At 36.6% G+C, this 21,046-nt stretch overlaps 2 protein-coding genes across 4 annotated transcripts; both read right to left on the reverse strand.

Annotated features, from left to right (window-relative positions):
• Positions 1-66: 66 nt before the first annotated feature.
• Positions 67-10,941, reverse strand: gba1 (glucosylceramidase beta 1). The gene is made up of 12 exons (XM_059340064.1): positions 10,767-10,941; positions 10,524-10,601; positions 9,236-9,427; positions 7,606-7,752; positions 5,052-5,185; positions 4,796-4,968; positions 4,025-4,114; positions 3,792-3,939; positions 2,138-2,362; positions 1,549-1,712; positions 1,057-1,173; positions 67-983 (listed from the first exon to the last, which is right to left on the reverse strand). Exons 2-12 carry the CDS (start codon positions 10,594-10,596, stop codon positions 878-880), a joined length of 1,569 nt encoding a protein of 522 aa, XP_059196047.1. The 5' UTR covers positions 10,597-10,601; positions 10,767-10,941; the 3' UTR covers positions 67-877.
• Positions 10,942-11,628: 687 nt separating this feature from the next.
• On the reverse strand, positions 11,629-21,046 carry dap3 (death associated protein 3). 3 transcript variants are annotated; one of them, XM_059340179.1, is made up of 14 exons: positions 20,933-20,988; positions 20,783-20,850; positions 20,645-20,686; positions 19,051-19,164; positions 18,830-18,928; positions 18,597-18,705; positions 17,903-17,995; positions 17,674-17,804; positions 16,292-16,372; positions 14,437-14,601; positions 14,270-14,329; positions 14,094-14,183; positions 11,975-12,092; positions 11,629-11,880 (listed from the first exon to the last, which is right to left on the reverse strand). In XM_059340179.1, the coding sequence occupies exons 3-14, from the start codon at positions 20,681-20,683 to the stop codon at positions 11,795-11,797; spliced, it is 1,185 nt and encodes a 394-aa protein (XP_059196162.1). In that variant the 5' UTR covers positions 20,684-20,686; positions 20,783-20,850; positions 20,933-20,988; the 3' UTR covers positions 11,629-11,794. The 3 variants fall into 3 exon arrangements, with proteins under 3 accessions (XP_059196162.1, XP_059196161.1, XP_059196160.1); XM_059340178.1 differs by lacking the exon at positions 20,783-20,850 and having other exon boundaries at positions 20,933-21,046; XM_059340177.1 differs by having other exon boundaries at positions 20,783-20,993.

Below are 21,046 nucleotides of genomic sequence, written 5' to 3' on the forward strand. Positions count from 1 at the left end.
ATAGTTGAATTTTCATTGTTCACAACCCAGTTATTTTCTATACACAAAGATACTTAAAACCTGGGATATTTTAAAATGCACTTTAATGTAAAATTAAATAGCAACAGCACAAAGCATTTACAATTTCTGTACATTATTTATATCTTTTTTTCCCCAGAGATGAGTGATGAGAACACTTCAAGCATTTTAATTGCTAGAAATCAAGGCACCAGTTATGCTGCAACGTCTTATTGATTAGTTGGCTGGCGAAAATAATTGTTGATTACTTCGATAATTGATTAATCATTCAAGTAATTCTTCATGCTGAAATGGCAAATGCTGTTTTCAGCTTCAAATATGGAGATTTTCTGCTTTTCTCTTTTTCTGCTTCTCCATTTGGGTTTTAAATTGAAAATAACATTTAAAGACAACACCTTGGACTTTGAATGATTGGATGATCTTTTTTTTTTACCATATTCATTATCGATCAAATAATCTGAAGATTAATCGATAATGAAAAAAATTGTTAGTTGCAGCTCTTTTCTGGTGAACAGATAGTCATTACTCTCAGGTAGGATTCCTGATAGGAATCTGTGCATAAAAAATATTTAAGCTTTTAAAATAAAAATCAAATGAGTTGAGGTTATTCTTGTTTGCTGAGGTTAATTTAAGTGACCACTGAAATCACTAAAGCTGTGCAGAAAAGCACAGAAGATCAAAGAAAAAAACTTAGTTTAAGTTAATTAGAAAATGTGCGATTGAGTGGCTGGATACCAACAAAGCACTCAAAGTAACCACTTTGGCAATGAGGAGGCTCCAACATGAAATGCTTACTTCTTGTGGCATTTAAAAGTGTGCACGGACATATTTGTAGAGTGGCTGAGATGGAACTAATGCATCAGTGTGTGTTCCAAGCAAGTGTGAGCAATGAATGAGCCGGAGCGGTGGAGGAGATGTAGCCCACAGCGGGATCCCAGACTTCAAACTGGATCACTGATGATGACCTACAAAATGCAAACACACGGTTGAGTCGAATACATTTCCTGCCACTTGTGCATAAAAACACATTTCATGTACCTGTTGAGTATGATGAGCACGACTGAGCCATCTGGTCTGATGAAGGCAGAATATTCCAGGTCTGTTTTCTGACTGGCAGACACACCGACTCTCTGAGACCCTTCCAACAGGAACTTACTGTGAAATATTAATAATAAACTTATTTGCATAAAACTTCTATACGAGATACACAACTTAACAAGAAAGGAAATAGACGTAGAATTAACATAAATACTGTAGAATTCCATAATTCATGTAAAATAAGAAACAATTCAGAATAATGATAAAAAATAATGATGCATAACATAGGAGTGAAAACAAAACCCACAAAATTAAGTTAAAAAATAATAAAATAAATTCCTGTATTTCAAGCATGCGTATGTAAATAGTAAAGTAGTGAAACCGCATCAAGAGTTTCTACTTCGGTACTTCGGTATCTTTGTATTATTTTTTATTCTCTGTAAAAAAAATTCATTCAGTGTGAACAAAAGATCATGTGAGTCAGTTTGCTACCTGAAGTGAGCCATGCTGTAGAAGTGCGGCTGCTTGTAGAAGACATCACGTCGTGCATCCACTATAACAGGGCTGTCCACAAAGTTTTTAACCCAATTTGGCCCACCAGTCTGGTCCAACGCCAGGTTCCAGTCAGTCCATCCCACCACATAATGATTCAAGTCCTGCCATGGAGAAAACACCCACAGTTTCTAGTCTGTGCTTTGTAACTCTGTAGCAAGAGGTGTTGAATCCACTGGACTGGTGCCTGGTGTTTTGTTTGAAATGTCACAAGGACATAACATCTACATAAACAAATCCCTCCTGATTCTCAAGATGTCTGGAGTGTGAATGCACCCATGCAAAATAGATAGAATGGAGGGAGTCCAATTTCATCTGAGGGAGAGTGAGGAAGAAACAAAACACCAGTTCCAGCTTGCTTTGATGGCCTGCAGGCAATTTCTGAAGACTTTGTGCAGCAGAGTGCAACTTGTAAACCTGCACTGCAGCATGGAGGGAGGTGATTCACCTCTCAGGAGCAGCTCGCAGCTTGTCAAGTCACAATGGATCCGACTGAACAAGCCCCATCCAGAAGATAGGATCTTCTTACCTGGATGATGTCATGTGCGTACTGCTCAGCCCTGTCCCAGCTGCCCAGCTTCACCCCTCTGTCGAGCGGGCTCCATCCAGAGCAGGCCTCTGTGCCAAATAGGTAATACTCTGGGTACAGATGATGGGTGACTCCCAGGCTCAGCTCTGCTGGGACAATGCTGTCCAAGTACCAGTGAACTGCAACGCCATGAATGTACTTTCCTGCGTGAATGTCATTCAGGACCTGGAGGGATAGGTGGAAATAAAACAACTAATGTGAGTCTCCTGCATGCAAAAAAAGGATGTAATTTACAATAGTCTTAAATATTTTCTCTTGCCTGCTGTAGGCGGAAGAGGAGACACTTCACAACTAAAAGTGAGTGCGGTGCAAAAGTGGATTGTGGGTGCAGGAGACTGTAGCAATAACTGCTACTACTGCTTGCTACAGTTGCTAAAAAGCTCACAATGGATAAGTGTTAAATGAACATAAATTAATTTATCATTTTTAATTGATTAGTCGATCCCTACAGTTTATGCTGCTCATCCAGGTTCAGCCTATGGAGGACAGAAGTTGCCAAAATAAAAAATTAATGACTTGATAAATACATTTATATGCAATTAAATGTACCAGAAATGGTATGAAAAATAAATGTAGGAATTAATTTAATGATAAAATGTGACAAACTGATATTTATGTTTTAATATGCTTCTTTAATTATTTACCTTTGTAGTAATAGCCATTTATTTAATTTTCCTTTTTAATAATTAAAATTAAAACATAATGAAGTGAATAAGTAAATATATTTGGAGAGGGAAAATAAAACATTCATACATACATACATACATACATACATACATACATACATGAATACGTAAAAAAATCTTTAAAATAGATAGAAATTGAATGCAAAAAGAAAGAAAGACAAAAGAAAAGTAGATAGTAGATAGATAAGGAGACATTTACACAAAGGTAAATAAATAAAGAAGTAAATCAAAACCATATCACTTTTTTTTTTTTAAATCACAAATTTGATTTATTTATTATTTTGGCAGCTTCTGTCCTCCACACCAGGCTGCAGTAGTATAATTGATAATAACATTAGATATTACTGTTATATAGTGCTGTGAAGTACTGAAAAAATGTAAATAATTCCAGGCCATAATCTCCCAACTAGTTTCCCATTATTGTTCTGTACTTTGGTCAGTATGGCTGTAAAACAGCTATTAAACTGGTGCTTAAAAGTAATAAATTGAACTTGTTGAGCCCTGCAGCAATCTTTTTTTTTGACAGAGTAAAGGATATGATTAAACACAGCTCTATCAGTTTAGGAACCTCTCTATGATCAAAAAAAAAAAAATTCTCAGCTGCTAGACAAAACAAAACCCTTTTTTCAGGTTGATTCCTGTCTGATAAAATGGTCCTTTATTCCTGCCTCACTACAGAGTGAATGGAAGCTAACTACACACAAGATAACACTTTTATCTACCTTACCATACCAATATCTTCTTTATTGTACTGAACATACCTCATATTCTGCCACGCATTATACCCTTATGTTAAGATCTTATATTTGATTTATGTTGAAATTTCTTGCCTGCACCACCAGAGTAGCCTCACGTATAGCAAAGTTTATCGTGACTTTAGCCACTCATCTCCCCGTCCTTGGACTCACCACTTTAGCCCAGTGAGGCAGCAGCAGGCGGTTGTCATCCAGGATGAGGACGTGTGTGCGTGGGTGTGAAGAAGCGTGCAGGGCAGGGCCCAGGTCCAGAGCCACCCAGTCCCTCTGCTCCTCAGGAGTGAAGCCAAGAGCCTGGAAACTGCAGTAAGACACTTCTCAGTCTGTTGTGAAATTTAGCAGCCATGATGGTGGTTAATTCTGTGTCGTATAATGTGAGGAGAGACCTGTAGTTTGTCATGTGTCCTGCAGAGGGCTCATTCCCTGTGGTCAAAGCCCAGAAGGTCAAGTTATATTTAGCGTATTCATCAAGGAACCTGAGAGGAAAGGAAAAAAACTATCATCAGAAGTTCCCCTTGTATCAAGCTCTTCTTTCCTGTGACATTGCATAGAAGTACAATGTTCAACTTTTCTTTGTTAAAATGACCAAAAACAACTAATATATTGTTATATATTACCTTGAATGTCTACTTACATTAATCTGAATGTTTCCAATGACGTTCATTCCCAGACAAATCAGAAAATTGAATCAAAGTAACACTCTGTTTCATTTGGTTGCTTGTAAATGATGTCATATCTCCTTCGCACATGTGTCAGTGTTGTGGTAAACTGACTTTTTATCCAGTTTTAAGACACATTTTTATGATACACAATTTAAATTGTGGTAGTTTTTAACTACCAGATGAAGTATTTTAGTTATTGGACACTGAGCAAGCATTTGCAGCAGCCTTCTATAATGTGAAACTGCTGTATTCAGTGTGTTTTCGCCATATGTTTTGGAGACAGGGAGACATCTTTGGATAATTCAGCAGCCGGTAAAAACCTCCTTAATGACAAATGAGAGAAATCCTAACCGGGAGATGCTGACTTCACTAATGACAACTCCCATGATCCCACACTATTTTGTGATGTCACTAAACTCCTTTTGTAATTAAAAAAAACACAGAGCAGCCTAAAATGACATATTGCACATATACAGTAAAACCCCCACAAATCACCTGATATAGTATTGAGCCCAGGTTTTGTGCTCCTTGCCTCCAGGCTGGCCCTTCAGGGAGCCTTTCCCTATGAGAGCACCGTTAGTCTTCATCCAGGCGGGGGCGCTCCAGGCGCTGGCCAGCAGAGACAGGGGGCGAGGAGACAAGGCCTGAGCACGCTGCAGGAGAGGGATCTGAAAGGGGGAAAAGGAGAAGGAATTAGTGTTAGAAAGTGTTGGACATTTGTGTGTGTGTGAGAACAAGAGAAGAGAGACACCTTCATGTTGATGTCCTCAGGTGCCAGTGTGAAATTGTCCAGGTTGTAGTCTCCGGGTGTGTCAGCGTATGTGTACAGACGGGTGGAGAAGTCACAGCTGGCCATCGGGACTCGTACCACGCTGTAGCCGATACCTGCAGGAGACACAGACAGCAGCTATAACCACCTGCAGATTTTAATGAGACTCTATCTAGGCCTGTCACGATAATTACTATATCGTGGGGACAGAGCCTTCTCTGTGGCGGCCCCAAAGCTGTGGAACAGCCGACCTCTCCAGGTCAGAGCTGCACAGTCTGTTGAGCACTTTAAAACATTACTAAAAACCTATTTATTCTCCTTGGCGTTCAGTCCCAGCTAGGCAAGAATCCTTGGCTTTCTTTTCTACTTTTTTTTTTTTTTTTTTTACCCTTTTATTTGTCTTCTTTTATCTCTAACTCTGTTTTGGATTGAGCTTGTATTATTATTTTATTCTATTTTATTTTATTGTTTTACTGTTTTTAGTATTTTATTGTTTTTCATTGTTTTTATATATACCTATTTGTGTATGATGTATTCTATTTTAATAACTGTGCAGCACTTTGGTCAACTGAGGTTGTTTTTTAAATGTGCTCTATAAATAAACTTTGACTTGACTTGACTCATCATTCGATATGTATAAAAATGGACACAATAGTTTTTTTCTGGACTCAATATATTGTCATTTACATGAGTGACTTTTTGTGCTTTTTTGTATTGTGTTTTAAGTAATGCTGCAGGTGTTTGACAGGTAGTATGAATTGCTGAAAAAAAAACTCTATTTCCCAAGCAGCAATTCCAGCTGTTGTTATTTTGATAATGAAATAATATATTACATAATGGTTATCTCAGTGCATTTTTTTGTTAACAGAGCCTGAAAGTCTATCATGCCACTCATGTTTTATTTATCTAGGATATTTTAATATTTCTTTTCCACATTTCAATTCCAATGTTTAATATGCTCGAGATTTAAAAATTCATTGCTTTAGAAAAGGATGTACTTATTATGCTCTAATATCGTTATAAAGCTAAAACAACATTGATTCAACGATACTATCATTTAACCTAAAGAGCTGAAATAATATTTTTGTTAGGTTTTTATTGAATATTTTTTGTTGCAACTGTATGTTCTTGACATTATTAAATAACATATTTTTCAGTGTTTTGTCATAGAATCCAGAATACCAGTATTACTGAAGTATTTTTACAATATTAATATAATATTATCATAGGGCTAACCCACCCACTTTTTTAGACCTAGTAACTTGTTTTTTTGTTCCTCATGTTGCCGTTTTTGTTTTTTTATTTACTTATTTTAAATACATTTCTGTAGTCAAAATTCATTATTCTGGCTGTAACCAAATGAGTCAACATCAGCTTTATTTTACTGACTAGATACAAGTGTTTATTGATGTTTTTTAAACAACAGACCATATAGTAAAAGTTGTAAATAAAGAGTTACAATAACATAGGAGAAGTTAATTTGTTCCCAAATACCACCACCGACTACCACTACACATAACTACATAAACAAGACATATTGGAATATTTTCAATATTTTCTGACATTTTATAGATCAAAGCATAAGTCGATTAATCAAGAAATAACTGGCCCTGATCTCAATTGCAAATAACGACTTAATTAGATGACAGATAAAACAATACCAGATGCCCATAGTGAATAATGTGATTGAATCTTTTTCCATAGCATCCATACATTAATGAACATTTTTAAATGTACTGATATCTGCTAACAAGGGTTAAAAATCATGCATTAAATATTTAGGAACGATGATATCCTCATTTACAGTCATGGAAAAAAATATTAGACCATTGTTTTCTTCAATTTCTTGTTCATTTTAACGCCTGGTACAACTAGAGGTACATTTGTTTGGACAAATATAATGATAACAACAAGAACAACAACATGGTTTTCTTGATAATAACCAAAATCATTATCAAGGAAACCATGGAAAATGGCTAGATATCATCTCTTAAATTAAACTCTTATGAGCTAGTTTGTTGTTATCATTACATTTCTCCAAACAAATGTACCCTCTGAGATGCAAGTTATTTAAAAAATGATGTGTAAAAAAAATTGACTTTGAGTGAAAAAGCTTAGTGTGTTAGAGTTACAGCTGAGAAATGAACAAGAAATTAGAGAAACAAGGGTGGTCTAATAATTTTTTCCATGACTGTATATCATGATAATGTTTAAAAGCATATAACCCAGCCCTGACACCACCTGGTGTTCGTGATGCTGGATAATGTAGGTTCTGCTGATGTGGGAAACAAGCTAACCTGCACATCTCGACACCTTCTAAAGAACGTGTGAAATGTATTTTTATTGTGTCAGAGCAGGACAACCGTTGCTATGTGAAAAACAATGGTTGCTATGTGTTTTTCTATGACAAGACATAGAAACACAAATAATAAATGTGCATATTATTCCTGGAATGCATTATCAAATTATGAGGCTTCATATTATCTGATCTATTGTCCTCCTGCTGCACTTAAATGGTGCTTTTTACTACGTGTACCTTCGGGAGAGAAGTACTGTCGCAGCAGCTGGTCCTGAGCTCCAGCAGACAGAGACAGGATGTTGATGGCTGCTGCGTCTGTCATCGCTCCACCGAACCCCCGGATCTTCTGGTACTTCTGGTAGGGAACGATTGTCAACCGCAGGCCTGAAAGAGACACAAAAGACATCAGAGGTTGGAATCAGCAGACGCCCCACAATGAGATTTTATCCTGATACAATAATATTGTTATTGGTGAGTATTGCAATACAATATATTGCGATTTAACTGGGTTTTTTTTGTTTTTTTTTTAAATTATTTTTATTAACGAAGAAACAAAGAAAAGAACAGTGGATTACTTATTAGGAGCCACAATATGAAAACAAAACACTAAAACACAATTCTAGACAACAAAGCCTCAGGAACATATTTACAAATTAGACGATGTACACACAAATAACATACAAAGAATAATATAATACACCAGTACAAAGCCACACGGCGAAAACAGACAGACGACCAAAAAAACACAAAAAAAAAAACAAACACACAACAACATAAATTTAGCCCAAACAGAAATATAGAGAGACTGGTAATATACACAGATTCCAGGATAAAAAGAGAATCATATGAAATGTTAATTAAATTCAAAGTAACCCTTGGACCACAGCAATAGCTTTAGACCAATTGATTATGGTTTCAGGTCTAGCATTATTAATCCTGGCTGTTGACCTCTCAAGAAGACAGACATCAAAAAACAATAAAAGCCAGGTTCTCTTGAAATTCGTGACAGGTTCAAACAAGTTCTTTATCATGGTTTGACTACATTTTGTGTCCAAAAAATTTAATTCAACAATTGTTTTGAAAATTCTCAGTCTATTTATCTCACTTCAGTCTTTTTATTTCTCCATAATGAGAGTCAATTGTGGGAACCCAGAGAGCCCATTTTTTTATTCAGATAGCATGACGTCAGAGGTCATAAGACCGCTTTGAAAATCACCATGAAACATAAAAAATAGCCTAAATATGCATTCATTATTTCGACAATTTCCCAACAGACATCATGATGCACATGGTTCCTGCAGATTTCTTAGATCTAGTTTCATATGAAACCAGTATCTCCAGTATATTCCCAAAATTACCCCCTCTACAGCCTCGGTAAATAACAAAGGTAACGCTTTATAATAAGGTCCTTAATAACCATTAATTAACAAGTAATAAGGCATTGTTCTCGCTTTAGATCCGGTAGTTTCAAAAAGCATAGTTAACTTATAATAGATGAGCAATAAAGTATATTTTAATATCAATAAGCAAACAAAATAAGATTAATAAAGGCATGGCAAAGACATAATGGGTGGGTCATGGGTGTTTGTAACGCCATTATTAACACTTATGTAAGCTTATAAACACACAATAATGTTAATAAGCATCTTGTAAGGACTTACAAGGGCCTTATTACTTAATTAATGGTCATTACAAGGACCTTAATATAAAGCGCTACCAAAACAAAAAAATACTGACGGTCGGAACGATAAATATCGATATTGGTGGCCATGATTTGATATAATATTGTCACGCAAAATATCACAAAACTATGCTGTATCCCCCACCAGCAACACCACAGACGTCCCTAACAGGAGTTTTCACTCACCAGCCCCGGTGCTGTTGAGCTGGACCTGAGCCCGTCCTGCCTCCAGCCTGCTGCCCGCCATGCTGGTCAGGTACGACAAGAACTGGCCCGGTGGAGGCAAGGAGACGGAGCCGACACTGTCACAGTGTGTTGAGTTACACTCACACACCACCGAGTCATGGCCAAAGTTTCTGGCAACACATTCATTGTTTCCTGGAAGGAGAAGAAGTCAGAGAAACATGATCTTCTGTCTGAATTTGTGAACAGTTATGTGATTAACTTTCATGAAGCTTTAAATGAGCTTGCTCCTCATTTTATGTTCCAGCCAGATGACTAAAGTCCTCCACTGCTCTTCTTTATGAGTCCACTATAAACACTGGTGAGAGTGCCTCCTGTTTTATATCACTGAACTCATTGTGGAAAGTACATTTTCTCAACTTCTGTACATAAGTAAAAATGAGGAATTTGTACTTTTCTTTTCTTTCTTTTCTTTTTTTACATTTTAGTCAAAAATAGTGTACTTTTTAACAATTTAATCAATTAGTTGACTGATAGAAAATGAAATGGTAACTATTTTGATGGCTGAAGTCATTTTTCATGTTAAAACATTTAATAATAATTAGTTGCAGTCTGGTACAAAATTGTTCAATATGAGGGCCACCTCAACCAACTATAACTGTAAAATTCTGCTTTTACATAAAGTGTAAGTAATTATAATTTAATGATATAATATATTGCTCTCTTTAATTTTTATACTTTTATATATATAAATATATTTTCTTACTTACATATTTTACTTAAGCAACATTTTCAAAGCAGAAATTGAACTTGTAACAGAATGTTTTCACAGTACGATATTAGTAGTTTGGTAAAGAAACTGAATACTTTGTCCATTACTGTCTAAACTGTGAAACTGCCTGCGTCCAGATATTACAATGACAAGTTCTCTCAGTATTTCAAAATAAAGTTAAATACCTATCTTTTTTAATCTGGCTTTTAATTTGGAGTACTGTCTAATGCCTTGGCCTTAGCTTATACGTTTTAATCATTGTTATACTTTTTATTATAGATTTTTTTTATCCCTACAGTATTTCACAGTACACATTTTATTCTATTTTTTTATTTTTAATATTTTATTGTTTTACTTTTTAGACTTGCAAAATTGTATTGATTGCTGTTTATTTTTTATGGAGATATATATGCTGCATGTTTGTATAACAGATGCTATGTAAATTAAGTTGAGTTGAGTACTTGGGAGCAACAGAGCGGGACAGAAGAACTGGGTCATTCTCCACCTGTGTTGTGTTACCTGTAGAGACAGTCACTACTGCTGTGAGGACAACCAGCGCCAAAGGTGCACATGATGGAAATAACAACGCCATTTTACCTGGAAACAAAGAATATCTCAATAACTCTGCAGATTTAGAATTCAGTAAAAGTCTGGATGAATCAGCACTTATAATAAAAGTCCCCACAGACACAGCTGCTCCATTAATTTAGCTGATACACACACACACAATTATTTTGAGCACTTCAGAGAACATGATCTCACCTCAGAGGCTCCTGACAGAAACTCTAACATGTCCCGCTGTTGAAGCTAAAAACATTCACACTGGACCGTCAGCTTAACGTTGTTCACTCTGTCCACAGTCTGTATGATTCTGTCATAGTTGCATTTCCTGAGCACACTTTGTTTTGACGATCTTATAGGACTTTTGTCATGTGACTTCATAAACAATCACGTGAACACGCGTGCAATAATCTGAAGCGCAGCCAGGTGGCGCTGCACCATCAAAGAAGGAAATAAAGGAATACATGTGTTTGACTGCTCTGATCTCATTCAAGGTGGGGTTTATAATGTTTTAAAACGTTTACAGAGCGTTTTAAGTCGTTTTTGGAATATATTTTGGTAATGTTATCATTTTGACAATTGCTAAATAATTATTTATTTCATGCAGAAAACGGCATAAATTACTGTTTTCAGACTCTAAGCTAAAGAAAGGTTCTGCTTTTCTGTTTTATATTATATTAAAGTGAATATTTATTTAATTTATAATAATTTATTTAAATAACAAGTAATTTCAACACTTTGGATTCTGAATAACTGGAACTATGGACTTTTTTGTTATTACTTTCTGACATCATATATTATAAATATAATTAATTACTTGAGAACTGTCAGACTACTAACTAAAATAGTTGGTAATTGCAGCCCAAATCTTACTTGGTGATTAAAAAAAAGTTTTAACCAAGTGCAGATAAAACCAAACCAGATTCTCATAGATGTGACTGAATCATTTTCCATCTGATTTTCTCCCGAATAATAATGCATGTGAACTATTTTTACAATTAAATACATGTTGAATTCTGCAAGTACATAATATTTAACTAAAACCCATACAAAACACAAGACGTTTTTACATTATTTAACCTTTTATTATCAAAGTTTCAGACATGCATCATAATTTACAGATATAACATGGATTTGTATATTTATGCATTTCAAGGACACTGATATTTGTGTGTGGTATTTATGTCTGTCTGTGTGTGTATGTGTGTAATTTAAGTCTTTATGTAACTTCATAGGAAGGCACAAAGTCTGTGCATCATTGCTGGGTTTCTGTTGGACAAAAAGACAAGTTCTTTCTTTCCGTCCTCTGTTCGACCTGATGAGGGGGGAAAAAAGCAAAAAAGTCACTAAACCAGAATCGCTTAATTGTGTTTTATGTAAAGAAAAACATCCACAGTAGGATCACTCACTCTGTGGATGCTGCAGCCAGTGGCGGTCTATCAAGTAAAGGTAACAGCTCTCAAACTCCTTCTCGCTGTAGTTGGGCACCGACACCGGGATGAACGGCTCCATGCTGTCGAACCCTCTCTGATGAGAAAAACACACACAGGAAGTCAACATGCTGGGCACCAAACATGACTAAATATCATGTTCAGACAAGAAAATATAACATGATAAACAGCATTTACAGGTGCATCTCAATAAATTAGAATATCATAGAAAAGTTTTTCTCAGTAATTCAATTCAAAAAGTGTAATTACCACATTATATAGATCCATTACACACAGTATGAAACATTTCATGTCTTAATTCATTTAATTTATTCTAATTATAATGATTATTTCTTACATTTAATGAAGACCCAAAATTCAGTGTCTCAAAACAAATTGAATATTACAAAAGACCAATTTTAAAAAGTATGTTTAATTTGGAAATGTTGGCCTATGAAAAGTATGTCCATCTAGATCAGGGGTGTCAAACTCTGGCCCGCGGGCCAAATTTGGCCCGCAGTGTAATTTTATTTGCGAGGCAATACCAAATTATTATATTATTATTGTAAATTAATGACATTGATGTGTTTTTTATTTGAAATTTGATTTTGCATGTCTGCACTATTTAGTTATATATTGTATGTTTATAAGCGTTGCTGGTTCCATATTTAATGTTAAAGCAAAACATGTTTGGTATATATTAAAAGGGTTATTTGTTCAATGTTGGCCCGCGATTTTATTCAAGTTTTACATTTTGGCCCATTGTGTATTTGAGTTTGACACCCCTGCTCTATATGACTCAATACTTGGTTGGGGCTATTTGACTTAAACTACTGGAAATTTAATTTTACATGATATTTTTAATTTATTGAGATGCACCTGTAGATTGAAGGAATACTTCACCTGCAAACTGACCATTTGTTCATCAAATAATCGCACGGTTTTACCTTAAATTCTTGAAGAAAAAGTTCCATCATGCCTCCACAGTGAATGAAGAATGAAAACATTTAGAAAATTCTTAATGAATAATTGGCAGCTATTTTACAGCAAAACTACATTTAAAAAATCCACATGCTGCTTTTCCAGACTCCAATGATGAGTAAAGTGTGAGTTTGTTAACCAATGCTTTAATACAATTCATTTCATCAAGGATTTTCTGTTTTTAGATTATTCATTCACTGTGGAGGCATGTGAGAAAAACAAAGTTCTTTTAAGGAACACACAGTAACGTGGTGAATAATTGACACACAAATTGTTATTTTTAAGTGTGAAGTATTCCTTTAAATAAATGACTAAGTCACGGATTAATTGGAAAATACAGACATCACATCTAATGCAGCACAGGCCCTGTTACAACACTCCAATAAATATATATAATAATATTTATACAATATAAAGCGCAGGAGATATATAATGCCTATTTTTAATGTTTAATATCATGAAATTATAACACCACCTTTTTTTTATTTGGTGAGGCAAGAATGCTATATCGCCCTACTTTGAGTTTTACATTTCAATCGTTCAGTCCAGCATCAAATGAAAGAGGTGGGTGACAGTGATGGATTCATTGGTCCATTACAAAATTGATCTCATGACATGCAGACATCTGATAAATATTGCGCTATAAATAATATTACAACCCACTGCAACAGCCCAACAACTGGTATAGCACTGCAAATAGATACAGCTTTCGGCTGCAAACGAAAAGAGATAGTGAAGGTAACAGGATGAGAACAGTACCGGCAGATTTTGGGATCAAATGATGATTACGTTTCTGTTCTGTAAGTCAAGTCAAGTCAATTTAGTGTAACACTTTGTTGACAAATGTCAAATTAAATCTGCACATGTATCTGCTATATTACTGGATATACTGGCTGCTTTGTTGCTCGCCACAAAGCAGAACCATTATGTCCTGTGTGTATTACTTTATTTAAGTCTTAATAAAAGTCCTGAGGATTGGAGCGATGCAGTCTTGAGGCCAGGTTGGCAATTTCCCAACTAATGACCAAAGTTGGAAAAGAGAATGAAAGATTAATCTGCTGCCAGAGCTCGAGGACAAGTGCTACAGTTTACAAAGTAGAATAAAACGATCTCTGACCTCTCCCAGCAGCTGTTGAGGAAAGTAGGACGATTTTGGATGGAAGAGAGACCCCGTCTGAGACAGAGTTGTGATGATGGCGCCTCCAGTCTGAGATGAAGAGAGTGAATTTTAAAAATGGAAAATATAATATTCTCATGCCACTGTGGTCATCGTATTTAGTGCGTTTTTCTCACCCAGTTGTCTGTCATCAGCTTCCTCAGGTTATAAACCAAAGTGAGCTCACCTGGATCCACCTGACAGTAAGAAAGAGAGATGCGTAAGACTTCCTATCAGTACAAACTGTAAGCGAAGCATGTAGACAAGCATGAAGCTTGACAGGACTGTGAATGCGTTTCCTCACTTCGCTCTTATTTTCCTTCTTGATGCTGGATCTTCCCCACAGGGCGTTGACACCGTCCACAGCCACGGCCAGGCGGAAGTCTGACTCCGGCTGCCCGCTTTGCAGCCTCAGCTCCTTCATCACCGCCCCCACCACATCACTGCTGCTCTTCACACGAGATATACCCTACGGCGAAGGAAATACCATCAGGTGCCTGTTGACAGTGTCTTATAAAAGGCAAACTATAAGCAATTAAAGGTCAACTCCATTGATTGAACAGATCCACGTCTGTCTGCAGTTCTTGGAGAGCACTACTGCAAGTGAAAAACAGGATAATATATAGTGGCTTGTACTGTAGGCAAGGCAAGGCAAGTTTATTTGTATAGCACAATTCAACACAAGGTAATTCAAAGTGCTTTACATACACATTAAAAACAGCAAGACACAATTGAAAACAGTAAAAACAGTCAATTAAAACAGGGAAGATACAGCAGGATAAAAAAAAAGAGATAAAATAATAAAAACTACTAACTTTGTACTAACTTTGCCTTTAATTGCTCTTGTTGAGTTTTTTTATTTTGACTTCTACTCTACTTTTATTAGCTCTGCATATCTCTTATTTTTTATAGTCTGTTATTTTAATTTTACTTCTCTTTTTATCTGTACTTTTTTTTATTTCTTTGTGATGCTGCAACACCGAAACTTCTACTCTTGGGACAATGCATCCTAATAAACGGGTTCATATGATTTTTTTCTTAAGAAACGTTTGCAATGTGATTTGTATGATATCCTGTTATAAATGGTAGCTGTTTAAAACTATGTTGTAATGCAAATTACTGTACGTTTGGCATCAAAATCACTTGTTTAACATACAGAATTAATGGAATCATGCCTCTGTGAAATACATAATGCCTCTGGCCATCGCTGTTGCAGCATGAAAATAGATTTACGCTGCTTTCCAAATTGCATACTTTTAGAAAGTTCTGAAGCTGCCCTTACAAAGTATGTACTGTTGCATTTAGTATACAATCGGGAAATACTACTTCATCATAACATGCCTTGAACGTTGACCCTCTGGCTCATACTGAACATATTCTGCACAGAGGATTGTGGGTAATAATAGCAAGAAATGTTGGCTTGCATACTGCAAAATGGGACAAGATGCAATGGACCTGCTATGTATTGGGACATAGTAAATATTTTTTCTTTTTTTTTTTTTACTGTCCATCATGAGTGCTATACATATATATAGAATATTATACAAGTGCAATGCTAAAAATCATTGCACTACTGAAAAAGCACATCATTTTGTAGGTCCAAATCTGAGGAACTGGGTTATGGTCAAATATCGGAGCAAACAGTAATTTCATGCCCCATTTCATTAGGTACAGATGCCTCTGCAGGAGGTTTGAAACTGATTTGATTTCTTTTGTCTTATAATGTGCTGTCAGAAGGCTGGCTATTAATATCAGATCTAATTACAGCTTACAACAAGCCCTCAGAAACACCAGCGGTGACCAAAAATTAGTATGTGTGACAAGTCAGACAGAGCAGGGCAGCGCTAATGTCTCAACACTTTCCTTATTCTGGAGCAAAGGCTACAGAGCAAGATGACTGATTGGAAGGGATGAAAAATTCACAGGCTGAACATAAATCTGCTGCTCTTTTCTGCCTTTGTCAGTGAGTACGGTAGAGAAATATTGTGCTGATCCATCCCTGTGCTCAGTTCATTGGCTATTGATCATCACTAAGCACAGGCAAGGTGAAAGATGAAACTTTAATGACCCCCTGTGGGGAAATAGGTCGGGCAGAAGAGGAAAAGAACAGGTAGCAGATAGAAAATACAACAAGCTGATGAAAATGTGAGAACACTCACCTGATCCACCAGCTCTCCTAGTGGACTTCCCTCCTCAGTGAACTCTCTCTTTGTCCACACATAGCGCTGCTTTGTCTTTATCTGGGGGAGAAACAGTATAGTGTCAAAGACTGACATTGCTTTATTTTAATACATGCACCTGGGGTCTAACTAAAGATCTTTCAGTTTGTTCTGTGACACAAATTACATTCATTAATATTTCAAACCTACCATATTTAATACAAGACAGAATTATGGTGAATATGTTGCATAAAGAGTTTTCCATTGATATTCCTTTTTACATGCTTAACAGCAGAGCCTGGCTGAGTACTGAAAGGTAGTTTGGATTTTTTTTAAGTTTAAGACACCTGTACAGCACTGGCTTATCCATAGTCAGTGTGTTACCTACAGGAGATGGCGGTCACCACGCCCCCAGCTTGGAGAAGCAGGCCGGAGTACCAACACAGAAGCTAAGCATTGTACTGCCGAGGACAGAGCCAGCAGTAATACTTATTTTCGGTGTTTGTTTCAAAGCCAATTGTCTAATTTAACAAAAAACAGTGATTTTACCTCACAAACGTCAGGAGTTGCTGGTCTCCAGCTGCCTCAATCAGTTAGTTTGTTTGTGTTATTGTGCGACTTTGTGACAATAACACCTACAACCTAACCACTCCAGGCAGCGGTAGACCAGCAACTTCTGTATTCTGTGAAGTAAAATTACTGTTTTTGTCAAAGAAGTCTGGTGGCTTTGAAGAGAGCATAGATAGGCTTTGATCCCCCCCCTGCGTAAACTTCATCAGGGCTGTCTGACGGCACAATAAGCAGTGACAATAATGTAAATATAGCGTAGAATTTTACTGATGTTTATTTTTCTCCATGGGACTTTTTTAGGTGGCTAAAATACGTTTTGCTTCTACAAACTGTGGGCGTGCCGACCATCATCTACTGTAGATAACACACTGACTATGGGTAAGTAATTCATTCAACCCCACTTGCAAAAAACCATGAACTATCCCTTTAAGATGCTCCATCCTCAATACGTTAAAATGTGAAATGTTTCCGTCAAAAGATAATACTCAAACCACATCATGCTGTTATATTGCTACTGCGCTTCAAACTGCCTTTTACATTGACACGTGAGTAAATTTAGGTGTCATAAAGCAGTTTAATTGCTTTGCATATATCAGCATGTGACCTAAACTGCTGCGAAGATGCAGTCAAGGCTCATTTAAGGTCGATAAATGCCCACATGCTTGTTAATTATTTGACACATTTTGTTATACTCCACAAGGCTTCGTTTTAACGATGTGTACTCAGTCATCGTGTTCGTATTGTAAAATTGCAGCCGATATAAATATAATCTGATGATGTTCATAAAAGGCACACTACGGAAAAATCATTACCTTTGAAAGAAAGTGTTCATTGCTGTTTTTGAAGTTGCGTAACCATTCATTGGCTTGTAACGGCTGATCGAAGCGAGAGGTGTTATAGGATGAGGGCAGCAGCTCCTTGCAGTTTTTCACCCAGAGGTGAGCTGTAGTTAAAAAAAAAACAGAGAAGAGGTCGGAGGGTCACTTTCTACATAGTCGGAAGAGTCGGCAACTTGTGTGATTGTAATTGTGTTTGTCTCACCATCAGGAACATGCAGCACCAGCCATCCCTGTGTGTAGCAGAAGTGGACTGTGTGTATGAGAGACATTGTCTTCCCAGTGCCTGTTAACCCATCTGAACATATTGATAAGGTTACCAACAGGTTTATTCAGAAGCATTTAGAGAAGGAGAGCAGTGGTGAAAAAAGTATTCAGATCCCTTACTAAAACAAAAGTATTAACACCAAACTGTGAATTTACAAGTGCAAGTACTGCATTTAAAACTTACTGAAGTAAAAGTACAAAGGTATCAGCATCAAAATGTACCAAAGGTATCAAAAGTAAAAGTACTTTTTAAGCAGGATGGCCCCACTCAGATTGTTTTATATATTCCAAATATATTATTGGATTATTTCTATTCATGTGTTTATGTAAGCAGCATTTTAAATGTAATCTCTTTAAATCGATCATGTTTTTCATGTTTAATCTAGACCTGAACAGTAACTAAAGCTGGCAGCTAAATGTAGTGGAGTAAAGAGTACAATATTTGCCTCAAAATATAGTAGAGTAAGAAGTAAAAAAAAGTTACATATGTGTAAATACTCAGGTAAGGTACAAGTACCTCAAAGTTGTACTTAGGTACAGTACTTGAGTAAATGTACTTAGTTATATTCCACCTCTAAAGAAGAGGGAGTTCAACTGTGTGTGTGAGTGTAAGCTTGTTTTGTAAAGGATACAGAATAAATATCGTAAAGCCGGTTTGCTGAAGTCTGTATTCTTCAGGTAAGAGATGACTTCTAGAGCCGGCTGCCTCACCATCAGACAGGCTTCATTGAACGTCTTCGCCTAAAAAACAAATAGCAATTTGTCTTAATTTAACAGAAAAAAAAGTACATCAAGTCACCAAATACTATCTATAAGCCAGTAAGTTCAAAATAATGTGCATGCAGTCACTGATATAAACACATACCTGTTCTTGAAATTTATATGGGAGGGTTTTAGAGAACATAGTGCGGTATGCAGCGGGCAACGTGTAATACTGTCCGACATGTTTCTCTGATTGATGGGCCTAGAGAGAGACAAACATTGAGCTTAGAAGCTAAAATTGTACAAATGTGCAGAAAACTCTGCTACAAAAAAATGTGTTGCACTTAGGCCTCTGTGCTGCCAGTTAAAGTCAGAGGTTCTTACCGGATCATCCTCCTGCGTCCTGAAAACTGAGAATGGCTCGGGTTCTGACTCTACAGAGACAGCCTCCTGCTGCTGCCCACATCCACTGCTATGAAGGGACCTCACATGTGTGACCTGCAAAAAAATGTATCAGGTGAATACTTTGTTTATCTTTTTAAAAAGGGTCCCCATTAGTTGTCTTCCTCACATAACAATGATAATATAAAAACAATGAAACATTGTAGATATCATTAAAACATCATCAGAAATTATTCAAATAAGTTATTACAATCATATGTATTACATTCATTATTACATTCATACAGTCCATTGCCTACTCACAAATTTAAATAGTGCATTCTCAAATGGTACTTGAAAGATATTTTGCTATTCCGTTTACGTATATTCAGTTGACAATTATTCCAATGATTGATGGCACGATAAATAACTGTCTTCTTTAACGCATTTGATTTTGGACATGGTAACATCATCCGGCCACCATCAGCTGACCTAGTCAAATGAGAATGAACCTGAACACATCTGACAATTTGGTTAAATAAGAGTGTTAAATACAAGTGTTTAATACATCCAAATGTGCCTAGCTCACATGGGCTTACAAGACAGAATCTACAAGTGGAGAAAACAAACAGAGCAGACTTTTTGTAGTGATATGTGTCAAAATCATACGACAACAGACATAAACCCAATAAATTAATTACAAGTACAATAGTACAACACCCCTATATACTGATGAAAAAACTGAGTCAAGTCAAACAGCTTGTATGTAAACATGAACTTGAATCTATATTCATTTTTCATGTTAAACAGACTTCTATGGATATTTGCCACATTGACAAGAAAGTGTGTATGCCATTATTATGATAACTAGAAGATCACACAGCTGATGCTTTCTATCCTCCTTTTGGGACTGAATGGAAGCATCCAGTGTCCAGGAAGTTAGGGTGCTGAATCCTAAATGAGCACGTAGATAGATGTGCTTTGCATGATAAACAGTATTGCTCTGGATTCTACACAGGCTTAATAACAAAGACTGTATATATATAATAAATAATATATATTGTGACTACTCATCACTGATCCACGAAGAACTCAACCACACATGGTCCAGATTCTCCACTCTTATCACCTCTCCGCCTGGACAGAGGTATTAATCTACCCATGTGGTGAAGGCTCACTTTAGTAAGAGCTTTATCCCTACTGCTTGAATAAGAAACTTGCTTTTAAGTTGCAGCTTCTGTAAAAGGAATTTCCTCTTTGAAGACAATTAATCTATCCAACCATCCATCCCAAATATTAGCTATCTTAGCTATGCATAGCTACTTGAAAAATCTCAGTAAATAATGTGTTACTAAGTTTATTGATAGACATGTAAATTAACCTAGTGCCAAACATCATATACTGCAATATTGTTACTGCACAGATCTGCACTTAGCACTAGTTTACGCCACAAACTTCAGTAAACACGTTCTGTAAACAGAGCATCGGGAACAGATCAAACATATCTAAAAAAGGGATTATTTATCATATACTGTGCAGCTTAAATATCTGCAGCTCCTCCAATAGCTGTTAAACCTGCTGTTGACATTGATCTTACCGTTTGCCTCAGTCTGAAGGACAGTCTGTGGAGCGCCATGATCTGAAACGTGGGAAAACCATATGAATTTAAGTTATAATTCAGGGGTCACAGGTGGCATGAGGCAGTAATGTGTAAAACGCAGCAGTGTCCTCTAACCTTGCGTAAACACTGAGCTAACAGCTAGCTTAGCTGTGGCTCCGACAGCCAACATTAGCAACGCAGAGCTACGTGAACGCAGAAAGCTGTTTACCTCTGATTCAGTACATTAAATATTAAGCGACGATGATTTCTGTTAAGTTCATCTACCTCTGGTATTGTCCCCGGAGTGGTTTAAAGAGATGCTAAGCTGCACTCCTCCAGGCGAAGTCAATGTGCTAGTGCTGTCATGGACACCGCCATCATGCGCAGCTCACCGCCGGA

This window comes from Centropristis striata, chromosome 8 (genome assembly GCF_030273125.1).
Source record: "Centropristis striata isolate RG_2023a ecotype Rhode Island chromosome 8, C.striata_1.0, whole genome shotgun sequence".
Classification (NCBI taxonomy): domain Eukaryota; kingdom Metazoa; phylum Chordata; class Actinopteri; order Perciformes; family Serranidae; genus Centropristis; species Centropristis striata.